General features: G+C 45.0%; 2 protein-coding genes across 5 annotated transcripts in view; one reads left to right on the top strand and one right to left on the bottom strand.

The window, feature by feature from the left end:
- dnajc17 (DnaJ (Hsp40) homolog, subfamily C, member 17) overlaps positions 1-22,709 on the top strand; it is a 33,009-nt gene that overhangs the window by 4,925 nt on the left and 5,375 nt on the right. For all 3 annotated transcript variants that reach the window (XM_071899540.2, XM_071899549.2, XM_071899532.2), the window contains 9 exons: positions 1,085-1,154; positions 2,837-2,895; positions 2,992-3,079; positions 3,701-3,777; positions 4,532-4,652; positions 5,606-5,655; positions 7,999-8,076; positions 9,847-9,927; positions 10,608-10,727. In XM_071899540.2, coding sequence (XP_071755641.1) covers positions 1,085-1,154; positions 2,837-2,895; positions 2,992-3,079; positions 3,701-3,777; positions 4,532-4,652; positions 5,606-5,655; positions 7,999-8,076; positions 9,847-9,927; positions 10,608-10,727 — 744 coding nt within the window. The remainder of the gene's footprint in view (positions 1-1,084; positions 1,155-2,836; positions 2,896-2,991; positions 3,080-3,700; positions 3,778-4,531; positions 4,653-5,605; positions 5,656-7,998; positions 8,077-9,846; positions 9,928-10,607; positions 10,728-22,709) is intronic.
- Positions 16,683-20,006, bottom strand: LOC139911935 (cdc42 effector protein 3). Of its 2 annotated transcripts, none has more exons than XM_071899568.2 (3): positions 19,741-20,006; positions 19,470-19,629; positions 16,683-17,930 (listed from the first exon to the last, which is right to left on the bottom strand). In XM_071899568.2, the coding sequence occupies exon 3, from the start codon at positions 17,790-17,792 to the stop codon at positions 17,166-17,168; it is 627 nt and encodes a 208-aa protein (XP_071755669.2). In that variant the 5' UTR covers positions 17,793-17,930; positions 19,470-19,629; positions 19,741-20,006; the 3' UTR covers positions 16,683-17,165. The 2 variants fall into 2 exon arrangements, with proteins under 2 accessions (XP_071755669.2, XP_071755677.2); XM_071899576.2 differs by having other exon boundaries at positions 19,470-19,599.

The raw sequence follows: 22,709 nt of genomic DNA, 5'->3' as shown, positions 1-22,709 counted from the left end.
TTTCCGGGTCTTAGCATACTGGTGGGAGATTGATTTGCGCTAAGGGGGGTATGTGAAAGCATGCATAGAGTTGGCATGGCTAGTTAGGACTGGTGAGTGTGCGTGTGAGAGTTTGAGCGTGTGTGTGTGTGTTGGGGGGGGGGATATGTGTGTGTAAAAGCCTATGCATGCAATGCGTATGTGTGAGTCTGTGTCCAAGGCTGTGGCAGCAGTGCAAAAAGCTCCAGCGCGTCCCTTTGCAGCCCCTCTGGTCTCCACAGTCTCCCCCATGGGCCCTGCTTCCCCTCTCTTTCTTCTGAGGAGTCGAGATCTAATGAAAACCACCTTGTCATTAACTGGTCCCAAGAAGGACCAATGAATGGTTAACATTCCATGCAGTGACCCAGAATTTAAAAAAAATCAGCTATAACTAAAACCTCACATGACATTACAGTGCTCCAAAGTATTGTTTCTTTTTTCCAGCTTGGTTCTCCATATTCCCCCCCAAAAGTATTGGCTCGGAGCCTAAGATATTAATGGCTGCCTTCCCAATTTTGTGATAGACAATGGCGCACTGTTTGTGTATGTTATTATAACATTTTTTCAAGTTTGAATAAAGACGGCCTAATACTCAGCTGCCAACTCAGGCCACATTTATCTTGCAAACTGGCAATGGGTCTCATGAATACTTTGGAATTCTTGTGTGGGTAATTCACCGTGCAGTATGCGCCTCGGTGGTTAGGTTCCATTAACAACGTGTCAGGAGGACACAAAGCAGAGGATGGGCTCAGGTGTTGATTTGATCCAAACGATACAATCCCTGATTCTCCATTAAATGCAGACCACATTTCACCCCTAGTACTTTCCTATCAAACTTGTATTATTTGTGCCATTATTTCAATGGGACCATCAATTTTTTACACAGACTTTGGTTTTCTGGGCCAAGGACGGCTTGATAAAGAGTAATCGGTCTGGAAGTAAGAGTTTTGACTTTCACATGGCCAAAACTGATTTGTGCTTAAGTGGTTGATGCCTGCTTTGTGCATGCTAATCATCATTTTCCACTGTGCATATTACTTCAGGTGCTCTCCTCTTTTTCTCTCAGATCAAAAAAGCTTATCGACAGAAAGCCTTGACGTGCCATCCAGACAAGAACCCAGACAACCCAAAAGCAGGTGAGTCAGTAAGTTAATGTGTTTTTCACAATGTCTGTTCACCACCTCTCCATTCAGAGCCATAGACCTGACTTAATAATGGCTGTCAGTCAGACAGTAGAATTAGACCGCCAATATTTAGAGTTTGTTTATTGCTGCAATAATTGCATCGTTTCCTGAAGAATTAGGGTTAACATCTCACCAAGCTGCCATCAAGCTCCCTGCTGACATCCCATAACCAAAATCTAAGAGCGGAGCCCTCAGCAAGCTCAAACCTGCCAGACAGCCTAGCCACAACACTCCGCAGGAAGGCTAGCCAGTGCCTGTCTTCCCGCCGGCTCTGTAGCCAACCAGAGCCAGCCAGACACCACCAGCACCACCATCGCCACCAGTGTTTCCACACTCCATCCCTCCTTGGCTTTGGAGTCCTTCTGCGGCCTGTCGCCAACCAACATGTCAACAATTAGACGAGGAAATTTCAATGAAGCTTTTTGTCAGGAGGGAAAAAAAAATGCACCTTGGACAAAAGACTGGTCGTGAGGCATGTTTTCAAGTGAGGTTTGTGCGGTTGCTGGATGGTTCAGACAATTCTTGATTATGTCAGGAAAAAAAAAGCTGGGAAATTGGAGGTGGGGGGGTGGGGGGGGGTGGGGTTGAGAGGAATAATAGAAAAGCAGGGGGTCGGTTTCCCAGAAATGGAAAAGAAGTGGTTTGGAGGGCCTCGCCACTTTAACTCGCACATGGACAGACTCGGTCTCTATTGCACGAGAGCAGGGCAAATCTTGGGACGCGCAGGCCTTCGGGGGATGGTTGTACACATGAGAGGTGACGCGGAGGTCATGATTCTTCACCGAAGACACCCCCCACCATCTCTCATTCTCCCCAACCCCCCCCGTGTTGTGACACTCTGAGCTGCCTAGTGGGCATGGCGGGTCTCCCCAGTTGGATTTCATTCCAGCCTATTATATGCGTGTAGGTAACCTGACCTCCTCTGCTGGCAGTATGATCCCCAGAGCCTCCTGTTTGTGTGCACTGCCGGTCCCCACAGGGAGTAACTGTATCGGTCCGTTAGGCCTCCCATAAGTGAATGATTAAGCTCGGCTAGTATAGTGCAGTAGTGTGGCGGTTATATGACGGAGGATTGTGGTCTCGCTGTGTGTGTGTGTTTCAGATGACAACTGGGGAGTTGGAGTCTTGCGTGGCAGTGGTGATTGCGGCAGTGGCCCCTCGAGGTGCTCTAATGGGAGATAGATGGAGAGGCCTGGGGTTTATGTGGGAATGCAGGGCCGTGTCATTGGAGGAAACGGGTTTCGTGAGACTTCAGGCACCTTTTAATGCAGGAAATGTCTCCGTTTATGTCAGCCCCAGAGTCCCAGCGCTGGCTTGGAGACGTCACACTGAGTTACACACTGCCTCCTTTCGCATAAGCCCCTAGTTGGACTCACATTCTCCTCCCTCTCTCTCCCTGTCACCATCCCCTTGCCTCCCCTTGTGTATAAAGTGTTCACCAAGGTACCACTTGGTGCCATTTGTTTGTGCATTGTTAACCATATTGTTGTCTGTAAAGCTCTCATTCCCCATGTAAAACCTTGGTTCCCTGAGCAAGCATTCTCCTCCATACCAAAACCTAAAATCCTGTGTGTCTCTATATTGTAACTAATAGAGTTCTTGATCAATCTTCCTGTTTTGTCTCTTTCTTCCAGCGGAGCTCTTCCACCAGTTGTCCCAGGCTCTAGAGGTGTTGACTGATGCTGCTGCCAGGGTAAGACCATTGATGTCTCTCAGGCTGTCATACATAGGTGTTGACTCACACTCACACACAGAAACTGTTCATCATTGTGTCCCATGCTCTTTTCAGGCTGCCTACGACAAGATCTGTGCTGCCAAGAAACAAGCAGAGGAAAGGAACAGGAAACTAGATGACAAGAGGAAGAAGATTAAACTAGGTGAGTCCCTTTTACAAATCTCAAAGCATCTCAAGGCTCTTGAGTAACACATATCGATATGGTATTGAACAAATGTTATATAAAAAAGTAGTTTTTTTTATTGTCATAGATATTATAGGGTCAACACAGCAAAATGTGATTCATGAGATTTTTTTTGATTTTTTATAGTGCATAAGAGAACAACATGGATAGTCCAGTAGCAATACAAGATAAAACAAAAACACAGGAATCATAACAGTTACTACACGAGTCTGGCACTACACCAGTACACCACAAACCCATTCCAAAATGTCCTACGCCACAAAAGTGCATGTGGCACTTTGTGAAATGTAAACAGAAATTTGGAGATTCTTGTCACAGCTGGAGACATTCTGTTTGTAACTTTGTAACTTGTTGAAAAATAAACTATTTGGTTAGCCCTCATGACAACAGAAACTGTTTTGTCTGTTACTTCCTGGAAATTAGATTTTAATGATTTGATGGTTAGCATAAAAATAGCACACATATCTCCAGTGATGATGTATCTCCAAAGTTTTTAGAAATACTGTATATGAGTGAGATATTGACTCCGATTTTTTTGAGTTGTCTGTACCTGTGTGTGTGTGTATGTTATTCTGACAGACTTGGAGGCCAGGGAGCGACAAGCTGAAGCCCAGAGCCAGGAGGAGGTGAAAATCACTAGAACACTAGAAGAGGAGGTAAGAGACTATACAGTGACCAAATGAGAGGTGATATTACCGTGCCGCTGAATGTCCCGGTGAAGATGCAGAGAATCAAAGACAAAAAATTCACAACAGGCCTCAGCCATGTGCTGGGAACAAGGTAGATCACTGCATCCAGGAAATAATGAAGCACACCCAGGTGCTTTTATTCTGTTATTCGTCAAATACTCCCTTCTGATTGAGTTGGAATCCTCCAAAGACTTGGGCCAGGAACAAAGGCCCTATCTGACTGCGTTTTTTTTTCACTGCCATATCATAATTATAAGTGAATCCATTAGGTGATATTGCATGACTTGGTGCACTTTGTTTGTAAAGCCAATGATAAATAAAAAGGGTGTGCGTGTTTCCGAGGTGAGTCATGGCTCGCGCTCAACGTGCTTAATGCATGTAATTATGGGGCCATGTGCGTTTGGGGAAGGGGAGATTACCAGTAGGTGGCACTGTTCCATTTTCTGTCTCATGGCAAGGTGTTGTTGCCAGAACTGATTAAATGAGGTGACTTGCGCTCTCTCCCTGAGGCACGCTGATATGGATACCTGTTGTGAAACACAGAATAGGAGAGTGAATGTCTTACAATGGGAGACTGATGCGGTTGAAGAATCAAATGTACACATGGCTAGTTTGAGTTGAGCTGTATGATGCACTCTTGATATATGATGCACTCTTCCCCATCATTCAAAGCCAGTCTGTCTGTTTGTGCACTTTACTGACCGTGTGTCCGTTCCACCAGATTGCCCGTTTGAGGGAGGAGGGTTCCAGGCAGCTTCAGGAGGAACAGAGGCTCATCAGAGAACAGATCCAGAAAGAGAGAGACGGACAGCAGCAGCGCACAGCCGACTACACTCACACAAGTACTGCTACTACACCAGCAACAGCCTAGCCCAACTCAATGTTTAGCCTAGTCCGGTCCGTCCTAATCAAATCCAGTCCAGCGCAGTCCAGTCCAGCCTAATTAAATCCAGTCTAATCTAGTCCAGTCCTATCACTACCCCAGAACCCTCACTGGACTCACCCCACCCTCCCCAACTCCATCATACTGTCAGTCCAAGCCTGTCTAGCAAACCACAGCAGTCACCAGGCAGCCTGTGGTTGACCAAATATTATTCACATAAAAACAATAACAATAACTGAAAGTATATTTGAATTTATGTTACTTTGGAAAACTGCGGAAAGAAAACACTGTTTGAAAAGGTCTATTTTAGGGTCTTGGCAATGAGGCGACTTGGCTACGTAACACAGACATGCCATGTGTCGCACACACAGAGTTGTCCATCAAGTTTTTTTTTTTAACCTCTTGATAACATATTTGCATTAGAGCCTGAATGTCTCCATCCTGGAGCCATGGGAAAAGGCTCTGTAAGAGTCTAGTAAAGTTGGGGTATTTAAGGGAGTACTGGGTCTTGGCCCTACACTAGACCCCTTTTTGCGGCTGGACAATTACTCACGCACAGTCAGCACGTCCTCTCTGAGTCCCTTCTGTTTGCACGCGATCAGGCCTCCCCAGCCGTGTGCTGGACCGGTGCTCTGTTCCCACTCGGGAGGCACAGCGTGGGTCATCAGACTGTAGCAAGAGCCAGTCTGGTGAAAGGACTGGAAGGCCAAACATTTACCACAGGTTGGCCAATTTAAAATTGCTGTCCAGCCGCTCGAGAATGAGACAACAGCACGGTCCCTTAACTGCAGTGGCAAAAAAACACATCCTTGACCGCACGTCTCGAATGGCATATTTCTTGCCTGAACAATTGTCTCTTTGTTTTTTTCCCCTTCTCTGTCTCGTCTCCCTCCTCCTTATGTTTTCTCTCAGACTCAGGAGTGGAGAGATGTTCCAAGAGCAACTTGACCCCCAAATTAAAAGTAAGTCTCTCTGCTATGGACTTCTAGTCAGGGGATGAGGCTGAGAGGAGAGGTCAGGGTGCGGGTTGAGATTCTTGGAGAGTGAGAGAGGGGGGTGGGGTGGGGGGGGGGTCTCCACATGCTCAGGAGGAACTGCTCCATCTGAGCGAAAGCGCAGACCGAACGTCAGTGGGGATTTTGATAGAAACGAAGACATTTGTTATTTGGAGACCACATACGCTGTCCCAGCACTGAGCACATCGGCTGTTCTAACGGCCATTCCTCCAGAGCAGGCCCGCCGTCGTCAGGAGACCTGTCACTATGCCAAGAGAGGGCTTATTATATTTCCTCCTGGAAACCGCCTAGCCTGCGCATATTAACGGACACTGGGGATGTTAGCTAATGTGTTTAGACATTTAATCTGGTTTTAAAATTTGATAGCCATCTAGTGCAGCAGTGTATTCCCTAACGTTTGTGTGTTCAGTTAGAAAAACAAACAGCAACCTTAAGTCAGACAGTATTACATGTCATGTTCACCTACATGGGAACATAATTGCATAGATTGATCTCAAGGGTTGTTGTGACTGCACGTAGGAATATCAGTCTGGGAGTTAATAATTTTAGGTTGTTTTCAATATCGGTTGTGAGGCAGTATTGCTACATGTAAACCTGAATTTGAAAGTTAATGTGTTTACACTTATATTGTATCTAGGCTCAGAGCCGTGTCGTTTCTTTGGTTTTCCTTGTCCAGTGAGGCTAACACTTCTAATCCTATCAGTCTTTTATCTTTTACTCTGAGCCAATGTTATCCTGTTAGATTCTCATTTCCCCTTAACATAAATTTGATAATTTTGACAGATACTTTAGATTTTATTCAGGGTTCGAGCTAATTTTAGATTAAAAAAGATCTCTAGGAATATTAGGTAAGTGGTGTGGTGGTTAGCTTATCTTCCAGCAAATTGGCATCTGTTAACATCATGACAGCTCTTTTAGATCTTATTTTCATGTCGGGAGTATTTTTCCTCTGATATCTAATCTTCTGATGTCTACTTTTGTTGTGCGTGGGGGTGTGTAAATATCAAAGGCAGAAAAAACAATTTGGATTTTTCCACTAATATCCATCCTCTGTGTAGTTGTTTAAACTAGTAGCAAGAGAACGTCTGCAGCAACGTGTTTGGCGTGGGCTGAAATCATGGACATCACCCAAACACTTTTCTGCCTCATTAGAAGATTAATGGGCAAGAAGGTTATCATTGGGTAGAGGTGAGCGCTTTTGGAAGCAGAACGTACATTTTTGGCATAATTGTTGGTAAAAGAGCCTATGTAGACAGGGCAGTTCCCAGAAATCCTGTTCCTCTGACAGTTAGCAGAATGCTGGAGCTGAATCAACTCTTCAGTGCTTGCCATTTATAATACTGCTCCAAGCAGTTAGTGTGATAAGGGCTCGACCCCGCTGTGCTGTGTAAATGGATATGAGAAGTTGCACAATATCTCTCTTAAGGAGTATGGGAACAGAAATCAACATTTAGTGATGGGATTCCAAGCACATAGCAAATTGAGAAATGATCTCGCTGCCTTTTGTAGAAGTTGTTCATTGAGGCTGTTCAACTTCTATTCAGACTTAGAATAATGATAGCTTTATTTGTATGTTTCCTAAAACAAAACAGCTCAAACAAAGACACAACCATTAAGGTGAGAGTGGAATATTGATCCTGCTTAACCTAAGGGCCAGTAAGGGTGGAGGTCTGATAGGAACCTTGGAAGGGGACAGATACAAACTCTGGCTATTAAATTGTCCAGGACAATTGTCATTGATTAAGTATCAGCGTTACAGACATTTCCTCTTAGCCACATACCCGAGGAGGACTGTCTCCCTCCCTGCCCACCACAGAGCACATTCCTTTGGCATCGACCTGGTTTGGATTACTTGGTCGTTAAAGTGGCTGGTGTTGTGCTCTATTCTGTGGGCTTATAGTTAAGCAGGTGAGTCACGGTGCAGTCTCCGGTCCACGGGTCCACGTGTTAATTTTTGCTCTTTCTAGCTGCCCGGCACCTCCGGCTGAATGGAAATTGACTGCAGGTCTCACAGGTGGTGCCAGGGTGATGCTCCAACAGCTTAACAATACCTCCGCCCATAGCTCCGGTCTCTGTCCCGATGCTGTGCTAGTCTGTGTGTCATCAGAGCCAGACATAGCCGGCGTGCTTTGTCTCCTGATCATAGCCTAGATGAATCAGTTATGTGCACCCACTGGTTAGATATTATCATACAGAGTAACTGTTTGCATGCACTATTTGAATTCTATAAATCCTCTTGATCAATATTGACTTCTCCTTTCTGTCTGTCTTCTTTCTCCCTCTTTCCAGTTGAAGTGGAAGTGTAAAAAAGATGATGAGACGAATGGGGGCTATTCTCAAGATGTTCTTTCCAGACTTCTACAAAAGGTGGGTATCCCTAAAAGTCAAATAATTAGTGCCGCAGCAGTGCTATAAGGGCCACAAATAAATGGTACTAAAACAGTCTGATACACTTCAGGACTCATGCTCTGCACACAACAGACAGTAACGGTGAGGTCCCACCTTTCTGTCTCCGTGTCTCCCGGACGGGAGAGAGCTCCTCTGTAACAAAACCTACCTACAGAGTCCGGCCATGTTTGAGGTCTGCATGACATCAGCGTTGTAGATGGTTTTATTCTTCCCCTTAAACAAGGCCCATTAAGTTTTGTTGCAGTGAAAGTGCTGAGGGCAATGTTGTAGTGCCCTTTTAAAGCCATGCACGCCATTGTTAGTGCCCCTGTTACCAGGCGATTTAGCTGTGCCAAGGGAGTCGCTAGGAAATGTGCTCTTCTCATGCAACCCAGTACCACCTTGTGCTGTGATCCGCCACGGGGGCTTTTGGTGGGGCGTAGGTTGGCCTGGAATGAGGATAGGGCAAGTGTCACTGACGTCAGCCCGCCCGGAAATAGGCGTTTGAATTTCTCCTCCGCACGCACTCAATCAATACGGTCCCAGGCAAGGAGGGCCAGGTCAGAGCAAAGACTACGGAAAAAAGAGGTTTGTTGCTTTTTAAATTCTTAAGCAAAGGGAGTGAAATTGGGAAAAATATTCTGTTTGAGCTGGCAAGCTCCGATGAGTGACGGTTAATGGTTTGGGAGAGTAGAAATAGCCACCTCTGTGTGGGAAAGCAAGTATGTGTGTCTATGTGTACGTGTGTGGATTTGTGTACTTTGGCCATTCAAAATATTACATGTTCTTTTAAGGGAAAAAGAGACATATTAAGATATTTAGATTTTATGAAATCGGGGCCTTTAGAGAGTCTCCTTTGTCACTGTTGGCCTGCGCTAGAGTGTCCTCAGCAAGCATTAGCATTCCTGGCCCGTCCCGTTCCCAGAGAGCTACATTTCAAGGGAATCATGTGATTCTCAGAGGCCTACTCCTTGCTCCTCTTTGCTCCCAAGCATCTGCTCTGGGTGGGGGGAGAGCTTAATGACAGAGGGCCTTTGTTACAGGTGACACAGGCCCGTCTGCTACAGAGACAGCCCCTGAGGAACTCCACCACAGGCCAAAAACCCTTCGCTCTTATTATGACTGCATCTGAGAGGGACCAGGTTTTCAGCCGCCCCAGCCAAAACCTGTCCCCAGCGTTCCCCCCTCCTCCTTCCATCTCTCTTGGGCAGAGGTCAGGGAGTGACCTTGGCTGAGACGCTCTTCCCCTGCCTCCCTTCGTCTGTCCAACCCTTCGTCCCTGTGCTTAGTCTTAGTGGCAGGGAGCTGGACGAGGGCCATAGCTAATTTCAGTCTCCATACCAGAACATGGTTTATCGATGGTTCTCACTGCACAAGGAGTAGCTAAAATGAAGACATCCAGCATTGCTCAGATGTCCCAGACTGGTCTCTGTTGAGATGTCACAGAGGTCTCATTTTTGTACATGATGTTACTTGAATGTTCTGTGCAATGTCTCTGGCTCGTTCCCAGACATAAGAACCCTATCATTAGAGATTTGGTTTTATTAACCAAACACATATTGGATCCTCACTTTTATTCCAGAAGTCTGTTGCATTCACCAGTGTTTTGAGTTTTTGAGTCTGCGTATGCTTTGCATTTTCATGGTTATGGTTTGTGCTGTGACAGGAAATACTAATTTGAATGTTCTGCATCTCTCTTTCCCCTCTCTTTTACTTTTCTTTCATTCTCCCTTTCTTTTTTACCTCCAGTACGGGGATGTTTTGAATGTGCTTGTATCGAGTAAGAAGAAAGGAAGTGCTGTGGTTGAATTTGCAACTGTCAGAGCAGCTGTAAGTACCTAACTCTTCCCCGGTCAGTGTCCTCATTCTGCTTATTCCATAATGAAAATCTTTTTCAAAGCAGGCATTTGCGTAGAACCACATTTGTTTACTACTCACTAGCCTTGACATCCAAGGTGACCTGCTGAGTTTGATTATTACTAAGAATGACACCTGTCACAGAGACACCCCCAGGCCACACTACCCGACTCCAAAATGATGTTGTTCTAGTCATCTTGTACACTGGAGCTCTCTGTGCGCTGATGGGAACCAGTGGACGGAAGGACTCGAGCCGTCTCATTGTTCCCCAGTGTCTGGGTCCTCGGGCCCTTTGTTGCGATGGTGTGCTGTTTTGTTGTGGTTCCTCCACCACGTCGTGTGGTTTTCCCTCCAGAGAACAAATCTGACGTTCCACCGTGATCCTGGCTCAGGGTCTGCGGTCTGTGCCTGCTCATCTCTGGGTCCCAGCCATGCTCAGGGGCTTTGGGATAGTTAAAGTTCACCCCCCGTCCCATGTTTATATGTATTTTTTCACATATGTATATTATACTACAGCACAAATGCCCAGGTGAAAGATATAACAAAACGTTATGAAAATCACAAGGAGAAAGAGTTGTTTCTGTCCTAATATTATAGTGGTAGAGAAAACATCCTGTCAGCAGATCCACTAACGAATTGTTTTGTTTCTTTAGGAACTGGCATTTAAGAATGAAAGTGGCCTTAATGGAAACCCATTGAAGATTTCGTGGCTTGAAGGAGAGCCGGAAGTTGTCGCTCCAGTATCACAACCTGGCCAGTTTATTTCTTCACAGGTACGAGTAAAATACTAACCAGCCAGCAATACTAACGATCCAACTTCTCCATAACCCAAATATGCTTAGTTGTAATTCCCTCCCTCTCCCATGAAGCATGTCAGCCCTATGTTACAAAATCTTCCCATGTACACTGCTTCCAACACAAATACTATTTCCTAAACACTGTCCCACAAAGAGAGGTATGTAAACTTTCTGAGGTTTTATTTTCGTATCAGTGGTGCAAATATTGCCCCAGTGCTTGCACTCCTCTCGTCTGGCCTAGAACAATGTGTTTGGTTAAATGGGGCTCAGTTTGTTTGCCTTGGAGTGGCGAGGAGTTGGCCCGGTGCTGGCCCAAGGCCCCTGGTCCGCCACTCATTAACGGGCCTGACCTGGGAGACCCCAGGAATGCTGTGCTTCACACAGCAACCCAAGAGGAGTGGCGTGCTATAATGGTAGCCTGGCACGAGAGGCTGCCCAAAATGTCCATGCTGGTGCCAAGTCAGCTTATGTCCCCATAGCTGCTGACAAAAAAGGAGAAAATTTTTTTTTTCTTCTATAAATATTTTTAGTGTGTTTGTGTGTGGTGGAGGTGGGGCCGCTCAGTTTGAATCTGAGGGATTTATTTCAAATTACAGCTTGATTTGTAGCCATGGATTTCTGCAGAAAAGCAGAATACCTCATTGAGGAAAACTGTCTAAAACATTTCCCCTCTGATGAAAATATGTTGCCTCTTGTGATTTGGAAATCACAGTAGTCAGTATTGCAATTTTGATTTTTTTTTAATTGATTTTGCATGCCTAATATTTTCTCTTTCACTGCCAGCACACATGGAGGCACCACACACACATTAGCTCCTTTCCTGTCCAAGGATAATCTCATTTCAGCTATATCCACTGAGAATATAGTTTTTCTTTCTAGACATTAGATTAGTATGATGTCATGTTTTATTTTTTCTCTTCACCATGTCCGTTGTAGCTCTCCTCGATCTCCGCGATCATTAACTGTACAGTAAGGAGTCTGTGTGGGACCACGGATCAGTAGACTCTCTCCCTCCTCCACTTATCTGTTTCCCCAGAGCTGCCGGTGAACTGGGTTTCACCCCTCGACCCAGTGCGGTGTCTCAGGCCCCCTCGTCAGGGCCAGCATGTGGGGCTCACAGCCTGCGCACTGGGACTTGTCACACTAATCTCTTTTAATGTTATTATGGTAACCGGGTTTGCCTTACAGATATCCAAAGCTGATTGCTTCATCTCTTTCTTTTTTGCGCTGCGCCCGAGAATGAAAACATGACTATGGCGGGGTAATTTTCACATTAGCCCTCAGCAAGAACGCACCTCGCTAAAGAGGCCCCACATGACATAATGGGTGAACCAGTGTGGATATTAGTAATAATGTTCCACATCTGGCCTGGGGTCAGTGGACTCCGAGGGGGGTGGAGAAAGAGAGATAGATAGTGATGGAGGGGAAAGAAAAAGGGAATAAAAAGAGCCTTGGAGGTCCTATCCCTGGGAGTCTATCAGGAAGCCAAAAATCAGGTCCCTCTCCCATCCTCTACCCCTCCATAGCTCCGTCTCTCCCTCAGCCAGCTGTAATCACATAGGAGCAGCTTGGGCGAAGACTTGCTTCTTTAACCTCATCAATCCAGCTCTTGTCCTGAAGGGGTCAAGGTCTCACTGCAGGGAGCCCAGAGACACACACACATATGACCTCAGACTCAGCTTCACTTCCAACTCTGCTGGGCTTAATAAATGAGTCTGGGGCCAGTGTGAGGGACCTGATGCAGCTGGGCCCCCAAACTCCCCTTGAAGACCCCCTCAGGGGTCCAGAGACCTTGAACATGACTTACTATACCGTAGTGTGTTAGATTTACGCTGCACTCACGGAGACACACTGAGGAGACCTGTTGAACTGTTGAATGCGAACTACATGTTCCTGGCTCTGTTTTTGTTCTACTTGTCCAAAAAGGAGACAAGGACATCATTTTATTATGACATGATTTGTAATGGGCCCTAGTCCATTCACCCAGTTTTTCTCGCCATGGATATTAAGATTCAGAATGGGGAGGCCCTCATCTCCCACAGTATGTGGAATTGCTCCCCATGCTCCTGACTTAATTCAGACCCCTCATATTTGGATTGGATTTAGTTTCACCTCCAGAGTGTGCTTTGTTGTGTATCTTTGCCCCTTGCCATAATAAATTCTCATAATGAAAGGCTGGGAAATAAGTAGGTTTATGAACAAAGTGCCGTAAATCATTCTCATATAAGTGCGAGCAAGTTTTTTAGACTGCCATTGTAACGTACACAGCTGAAAATCTCCTGGAATCCTGAATGAGTCATGTTGCCCAACACAAAGCATGAATGAACTTGAAGTAAAACCATGAACAATAATTTAATATTAATTGTGGCTTGTGTGGCAAAAGAAACTATGTACTGTAGGGCTCAAATACATCTAAGTGCAGAGGTTTTGTGTGAGCTGTCCCCAACGAGCTGTAAATAGTTGCTGCATCACAATAGGATTTCACATCTGTGGCCGACTGTAAGGATTCCACACAATATGACTAATAATTTACATATCTCACCTCCCAGACTGCCTCGGATATGGATTCAGTGTCTGCCCTTCTGCCTCATCCCTGTCAGAACTAGCACTCATGCCTCTGGAAGTGTGACACCATCATGAATCACTGTGTCATGATTTATGGTTTACTGTGTAGTTTAATATACTGTATTTTTAAAGTGCATCTATAGCGAAGGATTTAAATCTGGGCTTTGTACGCCTGCTTCTTCCATCTAGAGGCGAAGAGTCATCGCAGGCTTGTCACGACACAAACCAGATGTAGCAGATCAGCTATTCTGGGATCGTTTTTCCAGCCCGCCGGTTCGCTCGTGCTTGAAAGTGCACTCTCACCTAAAATAGCCCCTGAGTCTGGGAGGGATGCATGTGGCTGTGGAGTTGGCGTATCCAACCCTGGACTGAGCTCTCTCCGGATGGAGATAACGGACTTCTAGGAAGGAGACTAGCAGACTTACATTGAAGACTATAAAGCTATGAATGGACCCAAAAGGAGCAGATTAGTTATTTGTCATTGGTTGCATAGTGTTATTAGGTTTGTTTGATATTAGCTTGGATGGGGTATAGAGAGAGAGGAGGTGCAGAAACTGAACATGAGGTTGGAGGTCAGGGTGAAATAAAGATCTGTCTATGTAATGGGATGTCAAAAGAACAAAAGGCCACACAGTCTGTACAAAACAAACACTCTGATTTAGGATTGCTTCAAATACTCCCCTTAGACATGTTTGCATTTACTCATTAGACATGGAATGAATTCCCTGGTGTGATTATGGTGTGGTGAATATTTTCAAATGTTTTCTAACCAAATGATTTCTATGTTTGAACTTATTCCCAACGCCTTGAGATGGGCCTAGTCCATCACGCATATCATGCAGTGGGGGAGCTATTGTGAACTGGCTTGGCCCTAAACTCAACTTTAAATGTAAGAAAAATGTGCGAACGGGTAGTTCTATAATATGTCCTGACATGATACAGAAAGCATAAACAATATCAGTTTCATGAAAAGCCCTCCTTGTGTGAGAACCCCTGTGAAACCGTGCGGCATATTTCGGTAGCGTTAGGTTGTGCTGCCAGATGCAGTTACAATAGAAGAACCCATGTCTCATTTGTCAAAATATTTCTGAAACAGTTGGTACCTGATAGAAAAAAATAACTCCTAAAAGCCATTCTTTTTTTGTGAGATGATAGGGTTTCTTGGTATTTAAGATGATAGCAAGTTTAGATTTTTTGGGGGGGAGAAGTGGTACCAGATGTGATGGGGATACTTCACAGTTTAAGATGCTCGGCCAGTTTGTGCAGCGCCAAGATAATTTGTCTCCAATTACAGCCTCTTTCTTCTCACATCACTCTTGATGCTGCCCACTTGTTGAGTTTAAGTTTATGTGACTCCTCGCACTGAGCAGCTCTTGTGAAGACGACGGGGTGTCATAACGGCCAAGGACGCATGTAAGTGTGTGTGATTGTACGAAACCTCCCTTTTTCAGGAAAGAAGTCAGTGATTATTTAAAGGCCATGATGAATAAGGATGATCATTGATGATGATCATACAAAATTTGTCAAATTTTCTATACCAATACTTGCTGCAATACTTGATTGATTGTGTGTGTGTCTGTCTGTCTGTCTGTCTGTCTGACACAATTTATCTTTCTCCATTTAACAAATGATATAAATGAGGCTTTGATCATACAAGCCATTGTAGAAAGCCATGGGAAACACTGTTCAAAGTAGTGTGTATGAATGAATGGTTTATTCTCCTGCTTATCAAAGTGAAGTATCCTAGATAAAAAAGGCCGACAAAGTGCTGGCACACCCTAGTTAGCCATTGACTGCCACCTCTTTTGATGCAGGTGTGCCTCAGTGCAGTGCATGACAAACTACCCAGCAGTTGCTTCAAGGTTCAGTTCACTGTAATACTTGTGACTCAAAATGAAACCCTGCTTGACATGCCTGTCTAATTTAGGCCTGTGTGTCTCTACCTGGCATGTAATATGGTGCTGCTTGTTGTCTTGGATAGTCCAAGACTATAATTCTTCTAGAAACAGTTAGGTGTAAGTGACAGACAAGGCTTATTGCCTCCACGGCAGCTCCTGACTGTTAGAAAGCCAAACAACTGTCAGTCCATCAGAGTATGTAAACAATCTCATACAAGCGCTCTAAAATGTTGACACGAGCAATTCTATCCCCAAAACCACCAATCTTGGAATTTGAAAGTTATTTTTTCATTTACTTCCCAAAAATACAAAACAGTACATATTTCAATACAAAAATGTTTCACAATGTGTTATGGTCATAAAACATACAATAAACAGGGGCAGTGACATCCAGTTTAGAAAGGGAGATGCCAAAAACGGATATACAGTACAGATGTACCCACAAACATAACTGTTTCTGTTTGGTCGTACATAGTGTACTAAATCTATCGCAAGACGTTTGTGAGCAGCGTGGCGCTGGTGGTTAGTGGATTTTGCAGCATGGCCCGAGGGGCACCTAGGAATGTGACTGGTTCTCGCTTTGCCCCGCAGCCTCTCCTGACAACCCCCTGCTTGGGCTCAGACTGGGGCTCTGTCTGGACTCTCCTCCTTCCAGACCTGGGGAAAAGGGACCGGGATTGGCAAGAGTAGCATGCACAAATCTGTATGTGAGCATGCGTGCTTATGTGTACGTGTGCATGTGTGTGCGTCTCCACTTGTGTGCCAGTGTATGTGCGAGTGAGCATTTTTCGCGTGTCGGGGGTCTGTTTGTTCAGCAGTTAGTGTTTAAACCCTCATCAGGAGTCGTAATGGATGTCTCTGGTCCCCCTCCCTCGACACCCCCTGCACATGTGGAAGTATCGCATTACCCCTTACCACTTTCCTTCTCTCGCGCCACTCACCAGAGCATGGGACTCCGATTTACAGCTAAGAAAACAGCCTTCTCTGGCAATCTTTTTTTTTTTTCTGAGGTCTTGGACCTGCGGCCTGGCTTGGGTTGCAGCCCGACCTGCCACCACTGGCTGGCTTTTATTGGAAGCAGAGCGAAGTGTTTGTTTTCACTGTATTGTTGGGAAGGAGAGATGGGGGGTACCTTGGTCTACCTTTGAGTGGGGCCTCTGGGATGCGTGCGGAGGAGAAATTGCCCTCTGCACACAATAGAATGGCAAGCACGCCACGAGCCAAGACGTCACAGCTCGAGGACCTTGGATTCCAGCCGCAGCTTTTCTTTTCTTAAACATAGCACTCTTAAGTCTTAACAGTCATCTTCAATGCTCCGCCGAGCAATTTGGGGGGATTACAATAGGAAAGGAGGAAAGTTAGAGAGGCTAAGATTGTCTTGCTTGGAGCTTGACATGAGAGAGAGCTCAATTATTAACTTAAACATTGTATCTACCTCTGCAAGTAGCGATGCTAGAAAAACATTAACTTTGTGTCATTGTCCTTTTATGGTTCAACCCTTGAAAGGGGATTATAACAACCCTATGGACCATAGTACACTGCTATGGAAACACTACAACAAATGGACACAAAACATGGTGCTCTGTGAACATGTATGCAGCTCATCTTAGAAGTTCTCTGAGATTATCTGATTCACAAATTAACCTGTTTTACTGGAATGCTGAAATAAGCGTTAAACCAGAAATTCCTGTCCTGTGTATCAGGTTTGCCAGAGGAGTAGATTTATCTCCCATAAAGCTGTGGTGCTGTCAGTTCTGTCCACAGGTCATTTGTTACTGCTTGGTACATGATCATCATGGAAACAAATGTCTCCACATTTATTTGAACAGTGACAATCACTTTTAGTCAGAGGATGTTGGTTTGTCCATAACATCTGAGCTATTTGTTTCCCATTTGTCACTTATCCAGCTTCTATTACACAATGTTCTGTAAGACTTAGCTGCCTTCTCCTCTAATGGTGGAGCTTCTCCATCACCTGGAGAACGTCATCCAGGATGGAGGGGCCCAGGTCCAGGCTGAAGGAAAAGCCACTGTCCTCCTCTTTCTGCTGACCTGCGGTGTCGTCAGGACAGGTCGCTGTGGAGTCCCCGTCCCTCCCTGAACTCAAGCTGCCCCGACCGGGGCTGTGGCTCTGGTTGGGGCCAACAATGATCCCATGTCGGTACCCACCGTCCCCCTCCATCTCCCCTTCTCCTTCCTCGCTGTCCAGTAGTGGCATAGAGCTGCATTTCTTCCTCTTCTGGGAGGCGCTGTGCTGGTGGACCGTGGGCCAGTCGGGGCTGTCTGGGGCTTCGGGCTCATCCAGGTTGAGACGAGGGGGCTTGGGTGGTGGAGAGCAGGCCAGGAAGAGATTCTGCTCGCTCTGGGAGCTTTGTAGGAGCAGGCTGTGGCCCATCTTTAGGAAGGACAGGTCTCCGAAGCTGTCTGTATGGGCATCGTTGCCAATATGCGAGATGTGTCGGAAATCAGCCAATGGAAGGCTAATCATGTTGACAGACAGCACCTCCCTGCGCTTGGAACCTCTCCTGGACCAGCGCCCGGAAGCTGGTTTTCGGTACAAAGAGGTCCTCAGTGGCATCTTGGCAGATCTGATTGAGATAGACTGAAATGTTTTTATCTATCCTTGCAATTCCTTGTATCTCCCTCAGCTGTTTGGCAATGAATCCTTTGAATGAGGTGAAGCTTAAAAGCAGAACCCCCATCCACAGCAAAAACACTGTTTTGGAAAGGAGAGAAGCAAAGAGAAACAAATATTATAACTCTCTGATGTTGAGTTCTTGTCAGAGAAGCTCATTTTTCATCAACACTACATCATAAATCAGTTTTCTGATAATCCAGGTTTGACTCTCATCATGTGAGAGTATGGAGCAATCTGTATATTTGTTTGTAGTGTAGTCCAGCACCAGATGTAAGTATTGGATTATATCAGTCAGCTTGATGTGAATAGGCAGCCATTGTTTAGACAATGCACCTGCTCTGCTTGATTTTGGATTAATGTAATTCAGCAATATTTGGCAGCAGGGGGATGTTCCAACACATGCTTTGAAGCATTCAATTCTAAATATTTACTTTTCAAATCCCAGTTACTTCCCATAAATGCAGGTGTGGTCTGCTGCATGTCCTCCAAAGGAAGTCTATTAGCCTACTTGAGACTTCCAGTAACAAAGGCAACAAAAAAAATGCACATTCCCAAGTGGGAATTGATATCCTGTCTGTATTAAGTACATCATATCTCTCCACATTTTGTTTTGGGAGAACTTGAGGTTTTTATTTCTCAGTCAACAATCATGATGATAGCTTGAATTTAGAACACATGTTTAGCATTTTCTGAGAAATACAAATAGCTGGGATGCACTCTGTGTTTTCTGCTGTGGTGTGAGAGGTGTGTGGTGACTCAGGATGTGACCAAAATGTGTTAGGAATTGAAATGGAATAAAGCTTTCTTATTCCATAAACAATGTCACACTATGGGCAGGCATTATATTTCAAAATAAATAATAAATGTTTCATGCAGTTTAGGGTTACATTATTAGTATTTAACTTAAACCAATACAACATGAAAGGAGACATTTTGGCAAATACATAACAAAACAGTTAACAATTTGCACACTTGAAAGCAGAGTCCAAAAAAAAAAAAACCTAGCTGAGGCTCCAGTAATTTTGCATTTCGTGAGCTGTAATCATTTTATTGAGTAAAGCAGAACTCGGTTCATCAACACTGGCATGTCGATTGGACAATCTGCGTGGTTTCTGTGATTTTACGGTCTCCCAAACAGCTTTGCCCGCATTAGATCTGTGTTCGTGACTTGAAACACTCACTCTGTAAATTTGTAAGGCACTACAGCAAACAGGTTTTGTTGGCCTGTAAAGGTTTTATCGGCACTTTAGTAGCAGCGGGAGATTGGAGAGTGTGGACACAACAGCATTCCTTTCTAAACATGTCAGTTTGGCCAGGGAGGAGCCTTAGAATTTCAGCCATGAGGATCATGTTCAGGAAACACTTCAGGGCCAAGTAAAAATTAAAGAAGCCCATTAAAATGGATTTACCAAGAAACAGATTTCAAATAATCTTCCTCTATGCTGCCATTCGTGATTCACCTTTGAGACAAACGCATTAGGGAGCCTGCTACCTGTCCGATTGAAAGTCTAACCAGTGTCTTAAACGTAGTGGACTGGAATTATTTTCTCATGCAGTTGGTTGTCTAGCAGTATCGATATCAATAGAATACGTAAAGATTGATTAGTTGGTGCTTACCTGTCCTGCTGAGCAAATACTGGATGTTTTAATCCCACACATACACACACGTCTGTGTCAGGAAACTAGACTGTGGCTGGTACCTGCACACCCTGACGAGCTCTCCCTTGACATGATGGGGCTTGTTCGACTGTTTGAGAGGTAAGCACAGCGCACAATCCTGAGACAGAGAAATGGAGTGTATGGAAATAGCCTCTTCCTCAAATGAAACAACCAAATCAACTTTCACACTAAGACACTTCATTGTAACTATAAAGCATCTGTCTCTTACCTTTGTCTGTACTGCTGCTTAGCTGAGCGCTCTCAGTCCTTGAAGATAGACACCCTCAGTATGTGTCAGTTTCTCGCTATGCCCTCCCACTGTAATCTCCCACAAGTGCTGCAGAACCTCACTCTCCAGGTGTGTTGACGGTGAAAGTCTTCTTTGACTAACAGATTAGCCAGGTGAGGTCAGAGTACAAGAGGGCCAAGGTATCCAGGTTTTCGTATGGTTTTTTTTTCTCTCCCCACTTTAGGATGTTTACCAGCCGTCAGATGATATCATCCCTGTTTCTGTGTGAGTTGCCCTTTGAGTCATAGGTGTTAGAGTAGGTCCTGCTGGTTGGTTGGCTGCACCCACTACCTAAGGGAGAGAGAGAGCACAGAACAGGATCTGCTGATTTACCGACTGTGATACTGAGAAAGATGGAACTGTGGGGAAAAAAACTACAGCGCACAGCTAATGTCAAGAGTAGAGCGGTGTGTGTTTTGAGAAAGGGAAACGGTGAGAGAGGTTGAGAGTGAATAGGTTAGTGAGTGTATGACTGGTTGTGTTTGTGTCTGAGAGTGTATGCGTGTGTGTTTCAGAGTGTGTGTGTGTGCTTGTGTCTAAAAGGAAGTTGGAGGGAGGGTGAGGGGCTACCCAGAGGAGGGGGTTAACTGGTCACTAATCTCCATGTCATTGTCCCTCTGCTCTGCTGATTTCCTGATTTCCTGCCTGCTGTTGGCTTGTCTAAAGCCCCCCCGGCCAGCCCACCCCGCAGGCCCTTCTGCCTGACTGGAGGCCTATAGTTTCACTATCCAATCAAGGCACACAATCGCACACAGGCATGTATGTACAGGCAAGCTGAGTTGCACAAGACGGATAACTTGTTGCATTTCCAATTCTCACGCCTCCAGTGTGTTGTCTTTGCCTTTGGAATGCTACGCCGATACTGTCATGGAAATTGTGTCAAAACAGCGACCTTAATTTTCTGCCATATGGAATGTAGTTATGGATAAAGCATTTTGATGTGTTCCCACAGGCACTAATTGTGACTTGAGACTTTGATCGTGCCTTTTTTGTTGAGATTTTTTTCTTTTTCTTTGGGCGTACATCTATCTAATCTTCTACACCCTTTTGTCTTATGTCTTAAAGAGAGCACATTATAATCATTATAATATAAACGCCCCACCAGCCTCTGTTGTCCCCGCCAAGCCTCATAATGAACATTGTGTTCCAGCAGAAAGGAGACACGGCTGTGGCTCCCTGTCTCTGGAGTCTGAACGCCTCCCCTCGCTCGCTGAGGTTAAACATCCAGGGTGTGAGGGGAACGGACGAATCTTATCTTTGATTGCTCCTCCAGTCCTTTCAAACGGATCCAATAAACAATAGGCCTGCCGCCTGGTCTTCTCCCATTCGCCTTGTCTGCACTCGGCTGCCAGAGCAGTCTGCGAGACCAGACGCAATTACTCACGCAAATGAAATTATCATAACATTTATTCAAGACTGGAACGGAGCATTTTCGAGCATCTCCCTTCTGCGAAACCCCCCCTCCTTCTTCCACCTTCAACCACAAAACTGGTTTCATGCTAGTAGACAATCAGGGTGAAGAGCTGGTGTTATCTGTGGTATTTGGGAATGACCTCACAAGACCTGCCGTTTGACCAGGGTTGGGGATGTAGGCTTGCTCCGCTGGTTATGTTGTCATGCTATGTAGCCTCTGGGCTGATACGCTTGGCCCTCGCTGGATTTCTGTCTGAGCTTCTCCTCTCTGCCCTGACCAGAGCGGGTACTGTGGTCGGTGCAGCTATGCCGGGCCTGAAATCTGGGATGCTGCGTGTTTTTGTTGTTGCAGGATAAAAAGTGTTTCCAGATATTGCTTTGACTGGCGCTAGAAGCCCAAACTGAGGCTTTAGTGGATATTCTTTTGGCCCTTTGTTGTGTGTTCTCCAGCCTCCCCCTGTCTTGAGGCCCTAAGACAGTCGGCATTTAGAGCAGTTTTACAGCAAGCGGTGTCTGATTCTTCTCATATGAAAAACACTGATGACGACAAACATAGGATATACTGTACTTTCATAAAGTTCTGCTAGTAGTACAACATCAGCGAATTAGCCAAAGTATGTTAAGCATAAGACTGTACTGAGGTCAATTGAGATTTTATAGAACTGTGCCATCCATTACTGTATCTGTCCCTAAAACAGTTCTTTTTTGTAGTATCCACGGTTTGTAATATCCATTCATTCAATTTTTTGAGTACATCCAAGTCCGCATCAGTCACCATCCAAGCCAATGTCGTCACTGTTTATCTCCACATTGATGACTCAGTGATGAGCCTTATGGAGTTGCTCCAACAGAAACTCGCCCGTCTGTCTGGCTGGCTCCTTAAGAGGAAGTGCTGAATGATCTGCAAAGGTCTGGTTGCATAACGGCAACATGACAGAGTGATTTGACTCGGATCAAAGTCCAGGTGCCATTACTCAGTGAATCTCAAGTATAGACTAAGGTCTGGGAGGTCTTGAGAAGTCCTGCATTACGTTATTCAAGGATCCAGTTATCTCTTATCTTTTTCTGATTTAAAGGTACATTACATAATCTGTGACTTTTATCAACCCATATCGTTGGCCAAGGAATCGCAACATTATCAGGTTGCTGGCACAGCTTACGGTGGCCTGTAATTGACACAAACAATAAAGTCACATAGTCACAATAGAGACGAGTAAGCTAGATAATTTGAGCAGAGATCCAACAGAAACGTCTAGTGAAGAGGTAATATATGATGATGCAAAATACTATAATGCTGCTTTGTCATTTGCATCACATTTTCCCCTGTAGATCAATCAGAATGAGCAATGTAGTTTTTGCAGGGTTGAAAATCTTTTTTTAAATGTACATATGCGTAGCCTATAACATAACTTTTATTCAGTGAACGTGGGCGGTCAGAGAACTCTGAGAATGAACTACCCTGTGTCTCCTGGCACCGAATCATTAGTAATTATTAA

This window comes from Centroberyx gerrardi, chromosome 17 (genome assembly GCF_048128805.1).
Source record: "Centroberyx gerrardi isolate f3 chromosome 17, fCenGer3.hap1.cur.20231027, whole genome shotgun sequence".
Taxonomy (NCBI): Eukaryota; Metazoa; Chordata; class Actinopteri; order Beryciformes; family Berycidae; genus Centroberyx; species Centroberyx gerrardi.
The sequence above is the reverse complement of the archived record's forward strand: the minus strand, read 5'-3'. Positions and strand labels throughout refer to the sequence as shown.